At 48.8% G+C, this 25,055-nt stretch overlaps 1 protein-coding gene and 1 pseudogene across 1 annotated transcript in view; both read right to left on the reverse strand.

The window, feature by feature from the left end:
* Nucleotides 1-1,348: 1,348 nt before the first annotated feature.
* LOC140902798 (putative PIP5K1A and PSMD4-like protein) overlaps nucleotides 1,349-25,055 on the reverse strand; it is a 73,849-nt gene continuing 50,142 nt past the window's right edge. Inside the window, 10 exon segments of the mRNA XM_073323268.2 lie at nucleotides 1,349-1,709; nucleotides 2,093-2,160; nucleotides 2,798-2,929; nucleotides 3,541-3,649; nucleotides 3,744-3,959; nucleotides 5,912-5,980; nucleotides 7,441-7,527; nucleotides 9,724-9,838; nucleotides 10,509-10,682; nucleotides 12,501-12,543. Coding sequence (XP_073179369.1) covers nucleotides 1,542-1,709; nucleotides 2,093-2,160; nucleotides 2,798-2,929; nucleotides 3,541-3,649; nucleotides 3,744-3,959; nucleotides 5,912-5,980; nucleotides 7,441-7,527; nucleotides 9,724-9,838; nucleotides 10,509-10,682; nucleotides 12,501-12,543 — 1,181 coding nt within the window. The 3' untranslated portion in view covers nucleotides 1,349-1,541.
* LOC140902644 (small ribosomal subunit protein eS28 pseudogene) lies at nucleotides 24,358-24,807 on the reverse strand (annotated as a pseudogene).

A 25,055-nucleotide genomic window follows, 5' to 3' on the forward strand; every position in this document is an offset into this window, starting at 1 on the left:
TCTGGGCCTTTACCAAATGGCTTCTGTGCTGAAAGCTAGGGAACTGCCTCCTGCTAGAAGGGTGTTGGCTTTTAATAAAGAGGCAATTAAAGTTAAAATAAGGCCTCTCCTTCTGCCCCTTCCCCAATGCACAGACGAGAACGGCTCCAGGAGAAGCACACTAGCGTCACTCCTGCAAGCAAACACTTACGTATGTACAGCAGCACTCTGGTCATTTAGTCTGAGCTCCTGCATAACACAGGGCAGAAAATTTAATCCAGCGATTCTTGCATAGAGCCCAATGACCTGGGCTGAGCTGGAGTACCTGCTCGAGAAAGACATCCCAGTCTTGATTTAAGGACTCTGAGAATTTACCATCCTTGTGATTCCATTCTGTTGGTCAGTTTCTCTCACCAATAATAATTTGTGCCCTCTCTCTCCTCTGAACCTTGCCAACTTCCACTTCCCACCACTGGCTCTTGTTAAGCCTTTGCTAGATTTAGGAGCACCAAGGTACCAGATCGATGCATAACTCTTCCCTAGGCAGGTAATCCTGTTTGCTTCAATGGGGTTACTCCTGTGAGTAAAGTTACACAACTGATTAAGCGTTTGCAGGATCTGGGCATAGTGGGGAAGGCTCTCAGGGGTTTATTTCCTTTACCACAAAGGTCCCCACGTACCACAAAGCTGAGAAGGGAATATATGTAAGATCAGCAAGCCGGGGATGTTGGTTGGAAGGTTGGATTTGGATTCAGTTCAGTTTAAGGCAGCTCAGGATACTGTGGAGTTAGGGGACCTGCACGCTAGAGGGGCTGCAGACTATGCAACACAGCTTTCCATGGCAGAAGCCCTGTCTACACACAGGCTGTACTGGTGTAGTTAAAGCAATTGACCCCAAGTACACTTATAGCTCTATACAAAGGTGCTTCATACAAATATAGCTATTCCCACACGGGAAGGGGATGCAATACCCCAGTATAAGAAGTATAATACCTCTATCCCAGTATAACCAAGTCCAGACTAGGGGCTGTTCTGGTAGATTAGTAAAAAGAGAAGCATTCCCCTAACCGATGGTTACATCAGTACAAAAGCTCTCTCTAAACCAGACCTAAGAGATGCAAGGAATTCCACTTGGACCCAACTAATCTGGTTTAAGTGAAGCCCTCTCCCGCTCAGTAACCTCATGGGCCTAAGGGGGCAGCTTTCCCTGGAGGCAGGTCACCCCATCACTGCAGGGATTCTTGCACCCTGTTCTGAAGCAGCTGGTTCTAGCTTGGAGTCAGGAGACTGGGCACCCCTGCCAATTCCTATGTGGCTCTAAGAAAATCCATAAGCATGTTCTATAGTTACTTTAGGAGGGAGATGGAAAAAAATTTAACGTTTTTATTAACTGTTACATCAAGAAAAAAAAAATCCTACCCTCGCCCTGTGATCGCTCCACAGCTACCTGGAGAACAGTGATTAAGTAAGTTGAAGTTATTAGGTTACATGGACTGGAACATGCAGGGCTGAGATTATCCCAATCGCTTGGCAGTGGCAGGGAGGTCAGTACCCCAGTGCCATCACTTCTTCTCCTCTTCCTTTTTGTCCTTGTTCTCCTTGGAGGCCTGAGAGGCCAAGGAACCCATGGCATTGCGGATGGCCTCATTGTTGGGGTCGACGCCAGGCAGGTTTTCAAGCACGCTCTGTAGGAACTCTGGATCTTGCATCACATCATAATCATCTTCTTCCTGCACATCCATGTAGAGAGAGTCACTCCCCACTCCCTATCAAGAAGATTGGCTGGGATCTAACAGGCTGGCACTGCTTGCTTGAAACACTCCACCCTGTTAGCAGGTGCGGAGCATGCTAGGGAAGGTTTAAGTGGATTCCAGGAACTCACTGAGCCTGGAAGCTCTTGATAAGGGAGATGGGAGCGGCTCTGTGGGGAAAGGGGAACCTAGGGTGCGAGCTGAGGAGTCCTGAGGGAGGAACCCCAGCAACAGCCAATCCTACTGACAACGCTTGAACTGAACTGTTATGTTAACCAAGTCTAAGGAGAGGGGGAGTTTGGACTCCACACAGAGTGGATGTCTTGAGAGATAGGGAAAGGGGTGGCTGGGGAGACCATCACCTTGGTAGGTTCTGATGTGTCCATGGCTGCACTGCTATCAACCTCTCCCGATTCAGCTTGGGCGAACTCTGGAGAGAGAAAAGAAATGTCTTGGCTACTGAGTATTCACCACCACCACCACCTTTACTGCAATCGTATTTATGCTGGGTTGTCAGCAGGGTGTGTATGTAAAGATATTGAAGGCGACTTGCCTGTGGCAGTTAGTGGGCCAGGAGTTTCACAAACCAGACATCCACAATTGCAGGCCTTCAGGTCGCGAGTCTGTCAGCACTTGATCCCATCCTTGCCTTACCCAGCTGTGCTTATGCATAGCAGCATATGGCAAATCATTCCCTCCCCACTGATCTGCTGCTCCCTGCTACAGACACCATATCAGTCAAGACATGCCTGGGATAACACTGATGGATGCAGAAGGAAGCCTCAAGGCAGAATAGTGAGAGCTGAGAAAGGAGATTCAGGCCTGAAGGCCTGACGTGAAGGTTCCGACACCCCTCTCCCCCAGACAGGTAGGACATTCATGGAATTCAGGCCACTCAGACAAGCACTCACTAACTTTGTGCCTCTCCATTTTTGGGTGCCCACCCTCTGTCAGACGTTGATAGGTGTTGAGAACCTGTTGCTGTCTCTGAATTCACTGGGACAGCTCAGTCAGCGCAGGATTTGTCTTCAGGGATTAGACAGATGTTCTAAATTCTAGCCACTCACCTGGCCCTTGCAGAGACATCTGCATAGCATAAGCAATCTGCTCCTCTTCTGTCATGCTGCTAAGGTCGGGCAGGCCAGCTCTACCAAACTCCTGCTGGGTGATCGTCATCTTCAATAAGGCATCGTCTGAATCTAGCACAGGGATAAACAGAGTACACATTCCTAGAGCAATTCCCCAACAAATTCTATATTCAGAGAAGAATCCCTGCCCACCACTGAAGGGCAGCCACTTCTGGGGTGGGATGAGACAGCTGCACAAAGCGCACAGCAACAATGCACAACAGTTCAGGACAGGAAAAAATACTGCATCCAACTGAAAGTGCAGGGGCAGTTTTTTAGGGAAGGCAGAATGTAGATACCCGAGAGGGAGTGGGCTGAGCTACTGGGGCTAACCGTATTCTTGTGGAAAGTGCCATGGGATCTCTAGCCAGTACAAGTGATCAGGGCCTTCTTTTACATCTCAAGTGAAGAGGAACACCACACTGGAGGGATATAAGGAACTACCATGTTGAAAGGAAGTGTACCCCTCCCTAATGAATCCCCTGCAGCGCCGTAGGTGTCCATCCCACCCAAATGCAACCCAGGCCCTGCTTAGCACTGGAGGCTGGACACAATCTCAGTACAAAATGATCTGGCTGCATCAGCAGCCTCCCCCGCCCCGCTGCATTGAACTCGCTGCTTTGCTCTGCTCACCCCGGCTCCTCCAAACGAAGAGGGATTAGATCCCCCGCCTGGTTTCTTACCATCCCCACCAGTGGCTGTAATTCCTGCCTCAGCAGCGGAGGCAGCTGCAGCTCTCCTGGCCTCTTCCTCCTGCCGCTGCCTCTGCTCCTCCATGGATACACGCAGCGCCTGTGGAGCAGACAATGGGGTAAACTCAAAGCAACAGCACGTTCACAAACAGTTCGGCTCCTTCAAAGCCATTCTTGGTTCCACCATCTCTTACCAGCGCCAGTTCTGGGTCCGCGCTGGGATCTACTCCAAACTCAAAGTCGCTAGCGCCAAGGCCAAGCATGGCACCGCCCTCCCCAGCCAAAATGGGGGAACTGATGAGGGCATCGGCAAGGCTAGGGCCAGGGGGAACAGTCACCAGGTGGGAACCAGTCCCATCCTTGCCGTTTAAGGTGTTAATGAAGGCAGTCAGCTTGTCTGTGTTGGCTTCCTAGGGGAGGGAAAGAGAGAGGTTAGAACCAGACTGACTTCCTCCCATTGACTTGGCTCAAAGGAAACGATGCTGGGCTGCCCTATGAACTGTAATAACCCTGACGTCCTCTTACCAGCTGGTGTTCAGAAAGGGAACTCATCTATAAACACAGAAGTACAGAGAACAGTGATCAGTATGCACCAGGGGTACGGAGACACACCACATTTCAGAGCTGGAAGAGGCCATCTATATAATGGGCCCCCTCCAATGGGCAACTGATTAACGCCCCCAGGAAGTCCCTGTGCAAAGTGAGGACAGTTGACCTGGAACATTGCTCTATTCAATTCATCCTGAGTTTGCTCGTGTTTTAGAGTCCTGCTCAAAGGAAGTGCCAGTAGTTTCCTTTCATAGTGCTGTGACCTCACTGGAGGATCAGGAACCTTATGGCCTGGGTGTCATCTGACAGTCAGCCTGAGGGTGTACCAGCAACACTAGAAATGAGATTGTTCCCAACAACCAGAACAAACTTTGGCCTATTTTTCCTCTAACATGGGCACCACATGTCTTGAATACAGCACTAATTTTCATACTATTGCCCTCCACCAGAATCCATGTTACACTGAGGTTTTGCTCTATCTATCCAGATAGAGCAGATCAATGTGATACGGCAACAGGCCACTCTGCTTTGCAGCTTGCTCATCAGCTACGCTGCGAATGGTTGTGGTAGATTTCTGGGATTCAGCTGTCTCAGTTTAGGGAATAAAACATCATTCTCCGCTGAGTACGAGTTGGCCTGTAGGAAAGACGGTTGGCTGGGGTATCATCCTGGCATCACTGATGCCACCCACACTCTAATGATCAGGAAAGAATAGTCACAGAACTTAAGCAGGCCCTGTGAAGGCTGCTCCCTCCGGAAATCTGGAAGTGGAGTAGGGATTATTGGGGAAGAGAAGGGAAAACCGCCAAACCAATTATTTTTCCCTCTCCCCTGGAATGTCATTACCAGCTTGGTTCCAAAATCAACCAAAGTCTTTTAAAGTGGTGATAAGATTCTTTCATAGCCACAGTGTTGCAGCTCAGAAACACCACTCGGAGGCATGGGGTGAGAGACCCTGGATGGAGAGGGGTCACCTCACAGGACTAGATGCCAGACCGACAAAATTCAACCACAATTTTATTCGCAACAATCTCCACTGTTCCTTAGCCTTATACCACAATACAGCCCTCTGCCCAAGGATGTCAGAAACCAACACTGACTAATGTAGCCTGTGACTCACAGAGGTGTGTTCCAGATCATTAACTATATTTCATGAACAGTAATTGAAGTCTTTGATGCATGGTTGCAAGGGAATATGGGAACTTCACACGGCCTTAGAGGTTTCATCCTAAGGATGGGTTGGGGTTTTTCATACAAAGGGCAAAGTATGTTTTGTATACAAAGGTTTGTGCCACCTGAGTGAAACTCAGAATTACAGCTGGCTTTCTATTTTCAGCCAGAACACTGTGAAAAGGCAGGTGACTAAAGTATGCAGAAAAGAAGTTAAAAAAAAAAATATTAAAAGACGTCCTTCAGTTCCTTCATTTATGGAAACAATTTTAAAAATCCAATTTGTTTTCTTTTTGCCCTTCACTGATGGTGAGTCTAGACCAGTCAATTTCACTTTTAGTTAGAGTCAGTTTCACTAAAGCATTAGCAGAAGCCTGAAATGTTTGGGTAGGAAACACAGCAGGGGAATATTTGAGAAGAGAGTCTCCTTTGGAATCTGCAAAATATTAATGGAAGGATTTCTGTTGTCTGAACAGATCAGCCTTAAAATCCCTGCTGAAGAGATTAAGATGGGGGAATTGTGATAGTATTCTTCACTGGTGTTCCCAGATAGATAGGAGACAAGTGTTTGAAAATGAGATGTAAACCCCTGGCTGGAGTTTGTATTTCAAAGACTCTTGGGAGATCAGTTTAAAACTCTCACCTCTTCTCCAAAGTTGATAATGTCAACATTTACTTTCTCCTTTTTAAGGCGCTTTGCCAGTTTCACCAGCTGCAATAAAGAGAAAGGAGTGTTAGCCTTTCATCACTTGTCTTCAGCTCCTACATCTCCTCCACGTAACAGAAAGCAGACAAAAGTGCGTGGGATTCGTTCATCAGGACACAAAGCCAGATATAAAAGCATCTAATTTACAGGTGCCAGTCTATACAAGCTTCATAGTAAGCGATTATTTCTGAACAGTAAAATGTTTGAGAGGTTTCATCTCCATTATACTCCTATGAAAACCAAATAGGCCAGAACTTAAAATCAATCCTTAAAGCCAGCAAGCTTCTTTTAAAGAGACACACGGACAATCTGAATTACATTACATCACCTTTTTAATTGTATGTACTTTGACTTAATTAATAAGGCACTTATCTAAAATTCTGAATGTTTTTTTATAACCAAAAAAAAAAAAAAATCCAGACAAATACAATTAAGAGTTCAGACTTCTGACTGTTTGATACTTGAAGGCTTTTTTAATACTGCAACAAGACATTTAAGCATGTTCTGATGCATGATCCAATTTAAATTCCCTCACCTACTGGGGGCAGATTTAAATTTTCACAGTTGCAGGGAAATTATGGGGCAGTCAGACAATTATTTAATCACAACACATGTTGAGATTCAAAAAGTTAGAGAGTTATAACTGTTAAAACACAAATTGTCAACATCACATCAAAATATACAAAGTAAATATCCTTAAATCAAACTCTAAGTTCTCAAGCAGCATTTTTCAATGGAAATATTTTTTCATGGGTTTGTATGTGTACAGCGAAATCAGTGTTTACCAACATTTACCTACAGAAATGGAATCCTTCCAAGCCTATGTATAGAATAGGATAAACGAGGCTCTGTTTTGATAGAAACCTGTATTGCCTGGAAGCTGAGTTAGTTTATTTGCATCATTCCTTCTTTTCCATTTTCACACCCACCCTCCCACCCCCTTTCAGTAGCTCACATTCTAGTAGCAGGATTTATCAGCTAAAGAGTCGTCTCATTGGGACATAAGCTTTGAGCCTTGCAGTTCTTGATACAGATTCAATAAGATTGCTGTAATATGAATGCTCATTAAGATTTCTTAGAACCAGGTTTTCTGGATATACAGACTGACCAACATAGTCAGTTCAGAAACGCATTGAACAGTTCCAGTTTCAAGAAAGCAGCTATTATGAGGTACTTGATATCAGGGTGATGAGAGCAGTATAAACACCTAGATAAAGAAATTGCTGTGAAAACTGAAGGCACGTCTACATTTAAAAGGCTGCACTGGCTCTCCCATCAACATAGAGCTGTCTACACGGGGGTTAGGTTGGTATAACTACGTCGCTCTGAGGAGTGGATTTTTCACACCGAGTGAGATTGCCATGGTTATATGACATAAGTCTGTAGTGTAAACCAGACCTGAGGGTTCACCATCACGGATTAAACACACCCATGAAATTGCATCTAACTGGTCACGCTTTACTCACATCTTTCTCGTTATCTTCCACGGGGCTCCCAACAAAGGCAATGATACGCATCTTGTGATTCTTGCCTTGACGATGTTTCAAAGCCAACTGGAAAATAAGAGTTGTCATCCAAGGTGAACATAAGAACGGCCATACTGGGTAAGACCAAAGGCCAGTATCCTGTCTTCTGACAGTGGCCAGTGCCAGCTGCTTCAGAGGGAATGAACAGAACAGGGCTATTATTGAGTGATCCACCCCAACGTCCTGTCTCAGCATCTGGCAGTCAGAGGCTAGGGACACCCAGAGCATGGGGGTGCATCCATGACCATCTTGGCTAATAGCCATTGATGGACCAATCCTCCATGAATGCATCTAATTCTTTTTTGAGCCCACTTATAGTTTTGGCCTTCACAAGATCTCCTGGCAACGAATTCCACAGGCTGACTGTGCATTGCGTGAAGTAGTACCTCCTTTGGTTTGTTTTAAACCTTCTGCCTGTTAATTTCATTTGGTGAGCCCTGGCTCTTGTGTTCTGTGAAGGGGTAAACAACACTTCCCTGTTCACTTTCTCCACACCACTCATGATTTCAGAGACCTCTGTCATATCCCCCCCTTAGCTGTCTCTTTTGCAAGCTGTACAGTCCCCATCTTTTTAATCCTCAAAAGGAAGCTGATGGTGACTGATGTATCAAGAAAATGTAAATGCCCAGGAGGGAGAGGAGTTGCGTGGGATAGAAAAAATGGGACATTGTACACACACACCTTGGAATAATGGGATGAACCTGAACTAAATAGCAGGAGGCACTTTTATGAAGCAAGACTCGTTAGACTGAGGAGTATTTTCAAGATGATATAAGCCGTAGTGTAATAAGCTGCTTTTAAGAGTCTGCTGCTTCTACAACATGCTTTATAAGGAACTGGCACTAGTAATGTCACTTCTCTATCAAAGGATTCCAGCATAACAAACATTAGTTTAGTTGCATTTGTGAGGCAGGTATTATGATCCCTATTTTGCACCCAAGGAAACTGAGGCAAAAGAGAATCATTAAGTGACTTACTCGATGTCTATACGGCAACTCCACGCCCGCGGCTAGCCCGTGCAAGGGGACTTAGGCTCACAGGGCTCAGGCTGCGGGACCGTTTCACTGCTATGTAGATGTCTGGGGTCAGGCTGGAGCCCAGGCTCTAGGACCCTGCGATATGGGAGGGTCCCAGAGCTGGGTCTGAGCCCAGACGTCTACACAGCCATGAAACAGCCCTGCAGCCCTAGCCAACTGGCATGGGCCAATGGTGGGTTTTTCTTTGCTGTGTAGACATAAGTAAATCTGTGGCAGAATTGGCAACAGACCAGAAGGTCGGCCTCCAAGTCTTGTGCCTTAATTACAAGACCATCGTTCCCCCCAGGGCTTTGGAGCGGAGCCCGGAGTGCGGAGCAGCAGATTTCTGCCTGTAGCTGGAGCAGAGCACAGCTCCAAAGCCCTGGTTCCCCCTCTAAATATCTATGAATAATAGCTTTCCAGATGTACACACCAGAGGATGACATGAGAAGCACATATACCAGTACAGAGCGAAAGTACAGGACAGAAGGGAGTGACTAAACCTTGAGACCTATTCCATATGTTTCAGGGTAACAAATGCATCTCTTCTTTGTGGGTGCGAATTGACGGAATTTGGCCCCTGTAAATTGGCTGCACACACATGAGCTATATTGCAACTGTAACCCAGCAATTTAGTAGCAAATAAAAAGCCATCTCCACAGACTCAGATTCTCTCTAGTTTATATTTCTCTTTCTACCCCTTCACCAAACAGCCTCATTGATTTCCCCACACTCAACTTCTCAATAGAATTATTCACCACGGTAGCAGACTGGATTACACTAAATCCCATAACCTGGCTCAATTCCAACTCGGGCAGTTACATGTCACTTGTCTAAATTCACCTCACACTTTCAGATGAAGACATTTAGTATCCTAAACTATGATGAGACTTTATTACAACAATACCAAGCCCTTATCTAGCACTTTTCATCCTTAGATCTCAAAGTGCTTTACAAAGGAGGTCAGTATCACTATTTCTATTTTACAGATGGGGAAACTGAGGCACGGAAGTGGCATGAATTATTCAAGGTCACCCAGCAGGCCAATGGCAGAACCAGAAATAGAAACTAGGTCCCCGAGACACAGTCCAGTGCTCTACCTATGAGACCACACTAGCAGTAAGCAGAATGCTTTAGGATGAGAGGGGTTATAGAAATACAAGACGACGACTCATTTAAGAAAAGTCATGAACAAGGTGTCACTTACATGAGCAACTCGAATTCCTGTACAAAAGGTAATTTTCCCTTTGGGTTGCACCGTGTGTAATTTGGAAAGGATCCGTCCTGTGTCTGGGGTAAGTGTGGTCAACACTTCACAGTTACTAGAACAATATAAATGGTTGCATTGTTATACGAAGTCCTATCAAACCTCCCAATACCCCTTGTAAGGTAATATCCTTTTGCAGGTGGGGAAATTGAGGCACAGGGTCACCCACAGTCACATGGAGAAAACAGCAGAAGCCAGTTATCCCTAGATCTGTGCTCAATACACTAGATCAGTGTTTCTCAGCCTTTTCAGGTTGGCAACCTGAAATGTGAGGTTAAAAGTGTGTGTAACTCCCTTACATTTACTATAAAAGGGTCAGAACTGCATCATTGATAAGCCTATGTAATTTGTGTTTTTTGAGAGGCTGACAGAATACTTAACCTTGCAGGATCAAGGTGTGCAGGGAGTGGGATCTCTGTTGTAGTTTTTTATAATCCCCTCCCTTATCCCCCGCACTGCCTTTCATGACCCTCTTACCCACATGGGGGTTGCAACCCACTGGCTGGGAAATACTACACAAGAGCAGTGTTACTCAAAGTGGTGGTCCACGGACCGGTGCCAGCCCGCGAGCCATCGGCGGCCGGTCTGTGTGCACATTGGGAAAACAAATTGCCGGTCCCCCACATCAGAGAGCTCGAGAAGCACTGCCCTAGACCACACTCATCATTTGGGTGGGAGAGCAGGAGTCGTTTTGATTTCTAGGAGTGGGAACTCTACAGACGTACTTAGCTAAGGTAATGAGCCCCACGTTGTTCTCTGGGTTGCTACGGGTTTTTGAGTGGCACACGATGTTGACAGCATCTTGCTGAGCTTGCAGGCGAGTAGGTAAAAAGTCCCCATTTCTCATGTATTCACTGTTGTCAACACTGAAATACAGAAAGAATCAGACAAGGTCAGAACTAAAAAACAGGCTTGTCTGGTTTTTACCCTAAGCTGGTTCATGAAAATGAAGCCTCAGGATCCTAGATCTGTGGCCAGATGGCTAACAACATACATGTCTCCTCGTCCTTGTCAATTCTTAAGGCAGAGCGAGAGAGCAAGAGAAGGAAGCATACAAGTAGCCTGCAAAAAAAAGTCAAAGGCTCTTCAGCCAAGGCAGAACCGACCTACAGAAATCCCATACTTTACATGCTCAAGAATCTTGAAATTCAGATGCAAGAACTAAACCCATTTTAAAGCCCTGGTTATAGTAGGACAATGCAGAGGCCTGTCCTTTGGGCCTATTGCACAGACTCTGAGAGTCCACAGTCCAGTCCATGAGTCCTAAAACTGGGCATGCAGCTCCCCCCTCCCTGTAACTGCCAGCTGAAGAGCACTCAACCTCAGCTGCATGTTCTGAGATTCGCAGGTGAACACAAAGAACAAACAATTTCTCTTCATTCATCAGCAGTATTAGCTATGGTTGGAGACAGGACAAAGAATAGCTGGACCAATCTGATGAGGCAATACCCTTGTTCCTATCAGTATGTATACGCAAATCTCTCTTAGGGTTATGAACATTTATTTGACATTTTAAGAAGTAGCCTACAGCTTTTTGATATTATAGCAACTTAGCACTGCTATAGTTGTAGCTTCCAAAGTGCTTTGGCAAAGGTGAACAAATATCCATGCCATCATTTTACAGAGAGGGAAACTGAGGCACAGACAGGGGCGACAGGTCACACAGAGTCAATGAGAGCTGGGACTAGAACGGTCATCTGATGTCTCACAGCCCCAGGCGCTAATGAAACATTTGATGCAGCTCAGGCTCCTGGCAAACTGTCAGCATGGCGGTATCCCAGAGTCCAAGCACCCCCCGTTATACAGATTCGATTGTTTGGGATACGGAAACGTCTAGGGGATAAAAAAGGAGACTGAGAAGCAGAGCTTCTGGGCTCTGTTCTGGACACTGCCACTAACTCACCGGAGGGAGGGACTTTGGGTGAGTCACCCCTCTGCGCTTCAGTTCCCTCCCCCTGTGTAAAATGGGGCTAATTCTCCCTTGCTTTTTGCAACAGGCATTGAGCTCCTTGGGTGAAAGGTGCTAAACATGTGCCTAGTATTATCAAGCGGTGAATTACCAGCTTTGTGGTTTCACTTCTGTTCCCAACAGAGAACCATTAACATCCCAGCTCCCCCTCAGTTAACAGGAGCTGTTACACTGCAGTTGTGACCTGTTAGCTACACTGACAGCGTAAGTCAGATTTACTCTCCACCTACCAGCAGGCTGACCCATTCCATGTAAGCTAGCACATCTGCAACACTGATGGCTTGCTACGATAGTGCTTTCATTGAGGATTGGCTGAACAAAGAGGGGCTCTACTCCAGTGGTCTCCGACCTTTTTATGCCCAAGATCACTTTCTGAATTTAAATGCATCCCAGGATCTACCTAGCCCCTTCCCCACGGCCCCATCCCACTCACTACATCCCCCCTCCCTCCGTTGCTCATTCTCTCCCACCCTCACTCACTTTCGCCAGACTGGGGCAGGGAGTTGGGGCTGAGGTGTTTGAAGTGTGGGAGGGGGTTCCGGGCTGAGCCTGGGGCAAGGGTGTAGGAGGGGTTGAGGGGTGCAAGCTCTGGGAGGGAGTTTGGGTGCAGGAGGGGGCTCTGGCCTGGGACAGTGTTGGGGTCAGGAGGGAGTACAGGGTGCAGGATCTGGGAGGGAGTTTGGGTGCAGGAGGGGGGTCCGGGCATGGGCAGAGTGTTGGGGTACAGGAGGGGGTACAGTGTGCAGGCTCCAGGAGGGGGCTCAGGGCTGGGGCAGGGGTGTAGGCTCCTGCTGTGGCGCTTAACTTGGGTGGCTCCTGGTCTGCGGCACAGTGGGGCTAAGGCAGGCTCTCTGCCTGCTCCAGCCCCGCGCTTCTCCTGGAAGCTGCCATCTCTACAGCCCCCGGCAGAGTGGGGAGGTATGTGGCTCTGCGTGCTGCACCCAGGCACCGCTCCCACAGCTCCCACTGGCCACAGTTCCCCGTTCCTGGACAAAAGGAGTTGCAGGCAGGAGCAGAATGTGGAGACCCCCCTGATCCCACCCCCTTTCCAGGACTCAGTGGCGCGGGACCAGGGCAGGCAAGGAGCCTGCCTTAGCCCTGCTGCGCCGCTGGACTTTTAGCAGCCGGAGATCACGATCAGCTATCAGAGACTCCAGGATCTACCAGTTGGTGACAATTGGTGACATTCAACTTGATGGCATGTCTGTCAATAACATGATAACTTTGCAATGCCAGAGCTGATCCATTCTAAAAATGTCAGAGAATGTTCAGTCTAAACATTAATGGGCAGAAAACTATGGATTTGGTGAAAAACAAAACAGGGTCACTGATGCCTTCCGTGCCCCCCACATCTCAGCTCTTCCTAATAGAGTTTAAAATGCTGTGCCCCTGAATGACGTAACTCCCAGACAGAAGAAATAATGGAGGGCACACAGAGCCCCTACCATAGGGCAATGAGGGGTTGCAGAGAGTTCCTGAAATAAGGCACACAAACAGCTTGTGGGGCAAATGGAGGCAAGGAGCCCCTGGTGTGTGCAATGAGTTCAGCAGACAGAAGCAACTATGTAGTAGTTTTGTCTCTGTGCGATTTTAAACCTTTCACATACAGAATGTCACTGCACAGGATCCAGTTTTAATCCTTGCTCTCCTGGCTGTAGCACACAAAGCCACTTTCTCATGCCAGAAGGCATCATTTGTATTAAAATGCAAACCCTGTGTGCTGCTGAACGCAAATATTCTTTACTACAAAAAGCAGCCATTCATTCACACACAAGAATGGAAGTGGATGTGTGTAGTAAGAAATAGCACATGGCATATGGACTTCAAAGTGCTTTGCTAACATTAATTCTAACAACCCTGAGAAGCAAGTTAATACTCTTATTTTACGAGACACAGACATCATGACTCCTCAAGGTGACAGTACCAGTGGCATGATGTGGGCCAGAAACCAGGACTCATGACTCCCAGTGCCCTGGTCTAACCCACTACACCCCCCACCCACATGGCCCAGCTCTTCTTGCCCTGCACCTTATGCAGTTATTGTCACTATGTGAACCTAGTGTAACAATGAGGGTAAATACACTGCCAGACTAGAATGGTAGCCCACTGCACCCATTCTGCACTGGTGTAGGTGACCATACAATGTACAAGGCAACAATGGACTGGACTCACTAGACCTGGGATTTTATATTCCAATTTCAGAACTCACTCTACCAAAGTCATGAAATCAACAGCTACAAGAGAACAATGATTAACCTGACACTGTCTCTTATTTGAATCTGACATAGTTACTTAGCAAATCAAGCTACTGTGATGTCTCTATCCAACTAACTGAAGAGCTATTTAGTTACCATATACAACGCACAATGGAAGTTTTGTGCATCTTATGAATCTCTGCCATTGCTACATTTGGTAATTAGACTACAGCAACTAATGGGTCTGAGGTATTGTAGTAACCATAATCTTTATTGTGCTCTGAACAATAGTAAGTTTAATAGTAAGTTTAGTGATTTTTTTATGCATCTCTGAAGTATAAACTTATTTTCTATGCCTGATTTTAGCTCTAGCTATCAGCTTGGTAATGTAGAAAGCAAACCTAAGTAAAATGGTGGTCAGTTTATTTATACTCTCCAGTTCTTGGGGGGTGGGGGAGAAGGGTCAGACACTGTATCCTGTGAACAGTCTCTATTGTCTGCTCTTGTTACAAGCTACTCTGGGCCACATCAAACCCGAACCAGCCTTGGCTGTGCTATGAGATAATGTGTGGGGGGTGGACAGGGAGGAAGGTTGGGGGTTGAATCCAGACCGGGCTAAAGGTAAGTTAACACAGAGGAGGCCCTGGCTATCTTTGTTGATCCAGTGTGAAGTGGATTCTAGTCTAGCTGTCTCAAATGCTCCCACTTCTCAGTCCCAACTGATCCTCCCAGAGAGCACCCCTCCCCATCCTCCAGAGTCTGACCACCACACTCTGCCCTACAGATTCTCCACAGCATCAAGCCCTCCCCAACCAATGTCAAATATTTGCCTTATCGCACCTGACCCAAATGTCACCACATCCCAGCACTGCCCCCCTCTGAATCTCCTGTCCCAGACTATCATCCATTGCCCACTAAACGAAAGCCCTCCACAGCCAAGGAGAAGCTCCCCATCCAAACAACGGTCATCTCTATAGCCCTCCCAGCCCAGCCTTACATCCAAGTTAACAACTCTCCCTGCCCTTACCTCAGCCAGCACCAAACCACCTTCTAGCCTGGAAGGGACAGCCAGCTTAGTCCCCTCACCAGTCCAGAATTAATCCTTCCTCCCATAAAAGGGCAGTGATTCTCATCACCTTGTGACCACCCCCTGATCCCTTCAGTCTATTACTGTGCCCCACAGTCCAAACTAGAACTAAGTCACCCAACAGATCCCACTTCCCCCCACAGCCTTCTACTGATGCTGCCCATTCATCTTCTCCTACCCCATCCCCAGCCCAGAACTGGGATGGCCTCTGCCTCTTTCACATCCCTGCTCCCAACCTGCCACTCATCTCCCACTCCCAGAAATCTCCCCAGCCAGGTCCTGCTCCATTTACCCCCTGCATGACTTTAACCCAGCCCTGCTCCAGACCCCCTTTCTGGCACCAGCCCTCCCCAACTCCCTCTCACCTCAGACTTTTCCCCACACTGAAATCTCCCCAGCCTGGGGCTATTCCACTCCCGCTTGCCCCGTCCTGCCTGATCCAAATCCAGCCCTCCCCTCTCCTAGTTCTCCCCAACCCCATCAAGTCAGCCCTGCTCCTCTTCCCCATCCCCTTAACCAGATTCTCACCCTGGTCCTGCCCCTACTTCCCCCACAGAGCCTCTCCAGCCTGACCCTGCTCCACATCCCGCACAACTCAACCCCAACCCCTCCCTTGCCACCCCCCCATCCCTGCTCCTCTTCCCCACCCCACCTAGGCCTCACTCTCCCCTCAGCCTGGCCCTGGCCCTGCCTCAGAGTCCCCCCTGCCTAGGGATATTCCACTTCCCTCGCATAACCCTAATCCACCCCCACCTGCCCTCCTCCAACCTCCCAACTAGCCCTGCACCCCTCCCCCCAGGACCCTAAACATATGTGGCCCCTACTTAGTCCTGTCAGTCCCCCCCAGATTCTCTCCAGCCTGACCCAGTGCCACATACCCCATTGCTCAACCCTATCGCCCACTCTGACAGCCCCCCCGACCCCGCACTCAGTGCAGTTCTCCTCACCCCAAGCTGGCCCTGCCCGCAGGAGTCTCCCCACCTGGGGATATTTCACCCCCTCACCTGCCCACTGCTGTCCCCCATCCCCCCACAGCCAGCACTGAACCAGCCCCCAGCTCCACATCCCCCCCTCCGGTGCCGCTCTGCTCCACCCCGGGTGAGCCCCCCTGCCTGACCCTGCTCCCCCTCAACCCACCCCCACAGCCCCACTCCAGCCCCAGAACCCCCCTGCCTGACCCTGCTCCCCCTCAGCCCCCCCACCCCAACAGCCTCCCCCAGCCCCACTCCACTCCCAGAGCCTCCCTGCCTGACCCTGCTCCCCCCCACCCAGACAGCCCCGCCCCGCTCCTCCCCCAGAGCCCGTCTGCCTGACCCTGCTCCCCCTCAGCCCCCCCACCCCAACAGCCCCCCCAGCCCCACTCCCCCTCCAGCGAGCCCCCCCCGCCTGACCCTGCTCCCCCTCCACCCAGATAGCCCCGCCCCGCTCCTCCCCCAGAGCCCGTCTGCCTGACCCTGCTCCCCCTCAGCCCCCCCACCCCAACAGCCTCCCCCAGCCCCACTCCACTCCCAGAGCCCCCCTGCCTGACCCTGCTCCCCCTCACCCAGACAGCCCCGCCCCGCTCCTCCCCCAGAGCCCGTCTGCCTGACCCTGCTCCCCCTCAGCCCCCCCACCCCAACAGCCCCCCCAGCCCCACTCCCCCCCCAGCGAGCCCCCCCCGCCTGACCCTGCTCCCCCTCCACCCAGATAGCCCCGCCCCGCTCCTCCCCCAGAGCCCATCTGCCTGACCCTGCTCCCCCTCAGCCCCCCCACCCCAACAGCCCCCCCAGCCCCACTCCCCCCCCAGCGAGCCCCCCCCGCCTGACCCTGCTCCCCCTCCCCCCAGATAGCCCCACTAACTCCCCTGTCCTGCTTCGGGCGAGCCCCCACGCCTGACCCCGCTCCCCCTCATCCTGCCCCCCGGCCGGGCCTAGACAGCGGAGCAGGAGCCGGGATGACTCAGGGAAACCCCGCGGGGGCCCGGTCCCCGCTCCCCGGGCCCTGGCCCGGCCTATTCTCGGCTCCTCCCCGGGGCCCCGGCCCGACCTCGCCCGCCTCGGCCCCCACCCCAGCAGCCCCCACCCCCTGCCCGGCCCCGGCTCCGGCTCCTCACCAGACCATAGTGCTCTCCAGCACCATCTTGCCTCCCTCTGAGACACCGGCCGGGCTAGGCCCCGCCAACAAGCCGCCCTCGCACTGGCCCAACCTCCAGCCAATCACCGGCGCCCATCTTAAAAGGTCGGCCGCAAGGGCCGCTGGGAGTTGTAGTTTCATCGCGCCTTCTCAAGGGGCTACAGGAGGACAACTTCGTCCCCGGCCGGAGGGGGAAGGGCTGGCGTTGGAGCTAGAACCCGCCCCCGCCTTGCAAGAAAAGTGCGTGCAGGCAAATCGTCTCAGGCAGGGGGATTAGTTGCGTTTTATTCCTCCAGCAGGAAAAGTTACTTGGCCCAGAGGAATGAGCTTTTGCCCTGGAGGAATTGCCAGGTTTTTCCAAACAAAATTGCTTTGGAAATTTCTTGGCCCTGATGCAGAATTCACTTGCCGGCCCTTTGTTGTGATAATAATGGGGGGAAAGAGAAATGCGTGAAATACAAATAACGGGACTTACAGAGCTGGGAGGGAGGGCACTTGTACGTTGTAGGCCTGCGTGGAGCTTGCAGGCATTATTTTGAGAACGTTCTCTGGCCTGGGCTAGACAGGAGGTCAGACTAGATGGTCACAGTTGTCCCTTCTGGCCATTTAGAACTGGGCTTGCAGGAATGGACAAGCACTTTATTCCCAATTAAAGCTTTGTAGATGTGCCATTGCGACAACAATTCCTGGCGTGGCTGCCTGCCAACAAGTGAGCGATTTGGAATGTGTGTACCCACAAGTCAAGTACATGGAGGAGCGCAGCATCTGCTAATTGTTTGGGAGTAGCGCATGGATGGGTTAAGGACATAAGAACGGCCATACTGGGTCAGACCAATGGTCCATCTAGCCCAGCATCCTCTCTTCCAACAGTGGTCAAGGCCATGTGCTTCAGAGGAAATGAACAGAACAGGTAACAGAAGTGACCCATCCCCTGTTGCCCGTTCCCAGCTGCTGGCAATCAGAGGATAGGGACACTATCCCTGCCCATCCTGGCTATGAACTTATCTAGTTCTTTTTTCAATCCACTCCCAAATCCCCTGTCCTCGCTGCCTCTCCCATCAGCTGATTGATCTTGCTAGGTCTCCGAGATCCATCCTACCCATTCCCCCATCCCTGCCCATCCTAATAACCATTGATGCACCTATCCTCCATGAATTTTTCTAGTTCTTTTTTGAACCCTGTTATAGTTGTGGCATTTACAACATCCTCTGGTAAAGAGTTTCACAGGGCCCCTGCACATTTCCTTGATCAGTATCACATTTAGCTTCAATCCATCCCATCCCTGCCAGTTAAAATTACCCAGAGGATGGTAGCCTTGGTTTACTAGGCTTGTGGTAACTGAAAACTCCCACATGTTGCGCACATATAGATCTTACAGTGTAAGCAAAGATACCAAACTCTTTTGTTAATTGTTTTAAAAGCAGCTGGTGCAAGAGAGATGTCCTGACCGTATTTGGCCATTGGGGGTCACTGCATTACCAGCTCGAGAGGTCCGAACAGGTACTTGTTTTTCTCTGGAAGAAACATTTTTAAAGGTGGACTTGAGGTTTAGATGGTGAAATTCAAACCTGGGACCATTACACATTTTGTTTAGGGAGTCCTTCTGCATGAGTGGCTTGTGATGATCTCTCTACCCCATGTTTAAAGTCAGCCCCAGTAACAAAACAATGAGCTTTGTTATTTTAACTTGCTTCATCCGTCTATAATAAGGGAGACAACGTGATCTAGTGGGTAGGGCACTGGATCAGGAGTCAGGAGATCTGGGTTCTTCCATTCCTGGCTGTGAGGATGGGTGAGTCACTTCCCCTCTGTTTCCTCTCCCACCCTTTGTCTGCCTTATCTATTTACAAAAAGAAAAGGAGGACTTGTGGCACCTTAGAGACTAACCAATTTATTAGAGCATAAGCTTTCGTGAGCTACAGCTCACTTCCTCAGATGCATATCGTGGAAACTGCAGCAGGCTTTATATATACACAGTGAAACTTATCTATTTAGATTGCCTAAGCTCCTTAGGGCAGGGAATGGCTCTATGGGGCTAGGTCTACACTACAGAATTACTTCGGTATAACGCAAAAAGAAAAGGAGGACTTGTGGCACCTTAGAGACTAACCAATTTATTAGAGCATAAGCTTTCGTGAGCTACAGCTCACTTCCTCAGATGCATATCGTGGAAACTGCAGCAGGCTTTATATATACACAGAGAATATGAAACAATACCTATTCCCACCCCACTGTCCTGCTGGTAATAGCTTATCTAAAGTGATTTCCAGCACAAATCCAGGTTTTCTCACCCTCCACCCCCCCACACAAATTCACTCTCCTGCTGGTGATAGCCCATCCAAAGTGACAACTCTTTACACAATGTGCATGACAATCAAGCTGGGCTATTTCCTGCATAAATCCAGGTTCTCACACCCCCCCCCCCCACCCCCATACACACACAAACTCACTCTCCTGCTGGTAATAGCTCATCCAAACTGACCACTCTTCAAGTTAAAATCCAAGTTAAACCAGAACATCTGGGGGGGGGGGGGTAGGAAAAAACAAGAGGAAACAGGCTACCTTGCATAATGACTTAGCCACTCCAAGTCTCTATTTAAGCCTAAATTAATAGTATCCAATTTGCAAATGAATTCCAATTCAGCAGTTTCTCGCTGGAGTCTGGATTTGAAGTTTTTTTGTTTTAAGATAGCGACCTTCATGTCTGTGATCGCGTGACCAGAGAAATTGAAGTGTTCTCCGACTGGTTTATGAATGTTATAATTCTTGACATCTGATTTGTGTCCATTTATTCTTTTACGTAGAGACTGTCCAGTTTGACCAATGTACATGGCAGAGGGGCATTGCTGGCACATGATGGCATATATCACATTGGTGGATGTGCAGGTGAACGAGCCTCTGATAGTGTGGCTGATGTTATTAGGCCCTGTGATGGTGTCCCCTGAATAGATATGTGGGCACAGTTGGCAACGGGCTTTGTTGCAAGGATAAGTTCCTGGGTTAGTGGTTCTGTTGTGTGGTATGTGGTTGTTGGTGAGTATTTGCTTCAGGTTGCGGGGCTGTCTGTAGGCAAGGACTGGCCTGTCTCCCAAGATTTGTGAGAGTGTTGGGTCATCCTTTAGGATAGGTTGTAGATCCTTAATAATGCGTTGGAGGGGTTTTAGTTGGGGGCTGAAGGTGACGGCTAGTGGCGTTCTGTTATTTTCTTTGTAAGGCCTGTCCTGTAGTAGGTAACTTCTGGGAACTCTTCTGGCTCTATCAATCTGTTTCTTCACTTCAGCAGGTGGGTATTGTAGTTGTAAGAAAGCTTGACAGAGATCTTGTAGGTTTCAGAGTAACAGCCGTGTTAGTCTGTATTCGCAAAAAGAAAAGGAGGACTTGTGGCACCTTAGAGACTAACCAATTTATTAGAGCATAAGCTTTCGTGAGCTACAGCTCACTTCTTCAGATGCATATCGTGGAAACTGCAGCAGGCTTTATATATACACAGAGAATATGAAACAATACCTATTCCCACCCCACTGTCCTGCTGGTAATAGCTTATCTAAAGTGATTTCCAGCACAAATCCAGGTTTTCTCACCCTCCACCCCCCCACACAAATTCACTCTCCTGCTGGTGATAGCCCATCCAAAGTGATAACTCTTTACACAATGTGCATGACAATTAAGCTGGGCTATTTCCTGCATAAATCCAGGTTCTCACATCCCCCCCACCCCCATACACACACAAACTCACTCTCCTGCTGGTAATAGCTCATCCAAACTGACCACTCTTCAAGTTAAAATCCAAGTTAAACCAGAACATCTGGGGGGGGGGGGGTAGGAAAAAACAAGAGGAAACAGGCTACCTTGCATAATGACTTAGCCACTCCAAGTCTCTATTTAAGCCTAAATTAATAGTATCCAATTTGCAAATGAATTCCAATTCAGCAGTTTCTCGCTGGAGTCTGGATTTGAAGTCTGAGGGGTTGGAGCAAATGCGGTTGTATCGCAGAGCTTGGCTGTAGACGATGGATCGTGTGGTGTGGTCAGGGTGAAAGCTGGAGGCATGCAGGTAGGAATAGCGGTCAGTAGGTTTCCGGTATAGGGTGGTGTTTATGTGACCATTGTTTATTAGCACTGTAGTGTCCAGGAAGTGGATCTCTTGTGTGGACTGGACCAGGCTGAGGTTGGTGGTGGGATGGAAATTGTTGAAATCATGGTGGAATTCCTCAAGGGCTTCTTTTCCATGGGTCCAGATGATGAAGATGTCATCAATATAGCGCAAGTAGAGTAGGGGCTTTAGGGGACGAGAGCTGAGGAAGCGTTGTTCTAAGTCAGCCATAAAAATGTTGGCATACTGTGGGGCCATGCGGGTACCCATAGCAGTGCCGCTGATCTGAAGGTATACATTGTCCCCAAATGTGAAGTAGGTATGGGTAAGGACAAAGTCACAAAGTTCAGCCACCAGGTTAGCCGTGACATTATCGGGGATAGTGTTCTTGACGGCTTGTAGTCCATCTTTGTGTGGAATGTTGGTGTAGAGGGCTTCTACATCCATAGTGGCCAGGATGGTGTCTTCAGGAAGATCACCGATGGATTGTAGTTTCCTCAGGAAGTCAGTGGTGTCTCGAAGGTAGCTGGGAGTGCTGGTAGCGTAGGGCCTGAGGAGGGAGTCTACATAGCCAGACAATCCTGCTGTCAGGGTGCCAATGCCTGCGATGATGGGGCGCCCAGGATTTCCAGGTTTATGGATCTTGGGTAGTAGATAGAATACCCCAGGTCGGGGTTCCGGGGGTGTGTCTGTGCGGATTTGATCTTGTGCTTTTTCAGGAAGTTTCTTGAGCAAATGCTGTAGTTGCTTTTGGTAACTCTCAGTGGGATCAGAGGGTAATGGCTTGTAGAAACTCGTGTTGGAGAGCTGCCGAGCAGCCTCTTGTTCATATTCCGACCTATTCATGACGACAACAGCACCTCCTTTGTCAGCCTTTTTGATTATGATGTCAGAGTTGTTTCTGAGGCTGTGGATGGCATTGCGTTCCGCATGGCTGAGGTTATGGGGCAAGTGATGCTGCTTTTCCACAATTTCAGCCCGTGCACGTCGGCGGAAGCACTCTATGTAGAAGTCCAGTCTGCTGTTTCGACCTTCAGGAGGAGTCCACCTAGAATCCCTCTTTCTGTAGTGTTGGTAGGGAGACCTCTGTGGATTAGTATGCTGTTCAGAGGTATTTTGGAAATATTCCTTGAGTCGGAGACGTCGAAAATAGGATTCTAGGTCACCACAGAACTGTATCATGTTCGTGGGGGTGGAGGGGCAGAAGGAGAGGCCCCGAGATAGAACAGCTGCTTCTGCTGGGCTGAGAGTATAGTTGGATAGATTAACAATATTGCTAGGTGGGTTGAGGGAACCATTGCTGTGGCCCCTTGTAGCATGTAGTAGTTTAGAAAGTTTAGTGTCCTTTTTCTTTTGTAGAGAAGCAAAGTGTGCGTTGTAAATGGCTTGTCTAGTTTTAGTAAAATCCAGCCACGAGGAAGTTTGTGTGGAAGGTTGGTTTTTTATCAGAGTATCCATTTTTGAGAGCTCATTCTTAATCTTTCCCTGTTTGCTGTAGAGGATGTTGATCAGGTGATTCCGCAGTTTCTTTGAGAGCGTGTGGCACAAGCTGTCAGCATAGTCTGTGTGGTATGTAGATTGTAATGGATTTTTTACCTTCAGTCCTTTTGGTACGATGTCCATCTGTTTGCATTTGGAAAGGAAGATGATGTCTGTCTGTATCTGTACAAGTTTTTTCATGCAGTTGATAGATTTCCACTCCATACGGCTAAATGCAGTGCCTTGCATAATGACAGGTTTCAGAGTAACAGCCGTGTTAGTCTGTATTCGCAAAAAGAAAAGGAGGACTTGTGGCACCTTAGAGACTAACCAATTTATTAGAGCATAAGCTTATAGCATAAGCATAACGACGTCACTCAGATCCACACCCCTGAGTGATGTAGTTATACCGCTCTAAGCGCTGATGTAGACAGTGCTAGGTGGACAGGAGATCTTCTCCCACTGACATAGCTACGGCCTCTGGCGGAGGTAGATTAATTCTGCCAACAGAAGAGCTCTCTCCCAGCAGCGTAGCTTGTCTTCACAAAAGCACTACACAACTGCATTGGACTGTGAGCTGTTCAGTGCAGAGAGAATGGGTTTCTCCAGCATGCAGCACAGTGAGGTCCTGACCCTGTTTGAGGCCTCTGGCGATTACAGCAATATAAAGTAAGGCCCCCATCTGAGCCAGCTGGGTCACACACATGTCAGAAGCCCCTCCCCTGCCAATTTGGACGGTTATTGGTATATTCTGAAGGCACATGGGGGAGTGCAGAAGCACTTTGATTTCACCAGGTACCCCCTTCCCAGGACCAGCTCTCTAATGCATTGTAGAAGGAGCTGTTAATGACAAGGAGGTCATGCTAAAAAGGTGTGTACGGACAGTGACACGGAGAAGGCAAAATCCCTTTGAAAAACAGGGTTTTCCACCAAAAGAGATGCCATGATTCAAACAGACCCCAGTTCTCGCCACTCGTCAGTAGGACATAGGCGGGGCTGCCCGCAACCCAGAAAGCAAGAGAGCCGGTCCAGTCAGGCCCCCACCCGGTTCTCTTTAGCTAATAAGCTAGCCAGGGCTTCCCCTAACAGAGTTATGTGTACCACTGGGGGTACACGAGCTTGATACTCCAGTCACATCACAGAATATTTTTAAGGGGCCAGTATGTGAACCAAGGAAGGCTGGGAGCCGCTGTGCCAACCCCATAAAAAATAATAGCTCGAGGGGAAACGTGAGCCAAAGGGCCTGCATTCTGCTACCCTCAGCAGACAGCATAGCAAAGCAAGCACACAGCATATGAAAACATACCATGTTCTACCTAGGCCAATTTGTTGTTCAGCAGAGTTCAGCTGACGTTTGACCTCTCTTTTTCTCCTTCCTTACAACTAACTTTGGGCCTTGTCTCTTTCATCGAAGGGTTGCAATATGCCCTTTACTGCAGAGTGGGGTGATTTTCCGAGGAAGGCATCGCTGTCTGTCTAGTTCTTAGCACAGAGCCCTGGGATTGCATTCTGTCACCAATCTGGCCACAGATTTTTGCACTGTGACCAAGAGCAGGTAACTTCAGCTCCCTGGGCGTCCATTTCTCCATCTGTAAAATAGGCTTATGCTCAAGAACCAGCGCTAGGCACTGTACAAACACCGAACAAAGTGTGACAGGGTGAGGCTAGATGGCTATAGGAGAGTAATTTTTTTTTTTAAACTGGAAAAAAATCCTTTTTGTAGTCTCTGAAACACAACATTCCTCTTCACTAAATCAAGCGGAGTAGGTATGAACTGTCGCTTCTTCATTACAGGAAGTTGGAAATGGTAGTCACATCAGGCTTGCCAACCAGCTGCAGCATAGATCAGCGTAATTGCCTTGCTTCACGCTCAGACTCCAGCAGCATCAAAACATCCCCCTCACGGACAGGCCCCTTTACGTTTCGGATGATGGATCTACTGGTGTCGTCCATGAATTCAACATGAATCTGGGTGCACTGGCCCTGCGAGCCCGTCCGGCCCAGCACCTTGGTGACCCGGGCCAGTTTGATGGGCTGCACGCGGCTTGTATCCATGGCGGCTGCTGTGGGTACGATAATTTTTTTTTTTTTTGAAGCAAAAAAGGTATTTTTTTATTTGCATAACACACTTACAAACAAAACAACAGCATATGCAATGTGTAACACAGCAACCAATCGCAATTGTTTTCTCATTAGCTTCAGGGGAGGGAAGTGTTCAAGCTTGCCTGGGCCCAGAACAGGGGGCTCTCTCGACTCTTGTGGTCTTCCACCCTTCCGAATTACCTGGTGGTCCAGAGCGAGGGGGCCTCATCGACTCTCAAGGTCTGCCACCCCCTT

This window comes from Lepidochelys kempii, chromosome 24 (genome assembly GCF_965140285.1).
Source record: "Lepidochelys kempii isolate rLepKem1 chromosome 24, rLepKem1.hap1, whole genome shotgun sequence".
Taxonomy (NCBI): domain Eukaryota; kingdom Metazoa; phylum Chordata; order Testudines; family Cheloniidae; genus Lepidochelys; species Lepidochelys kempii.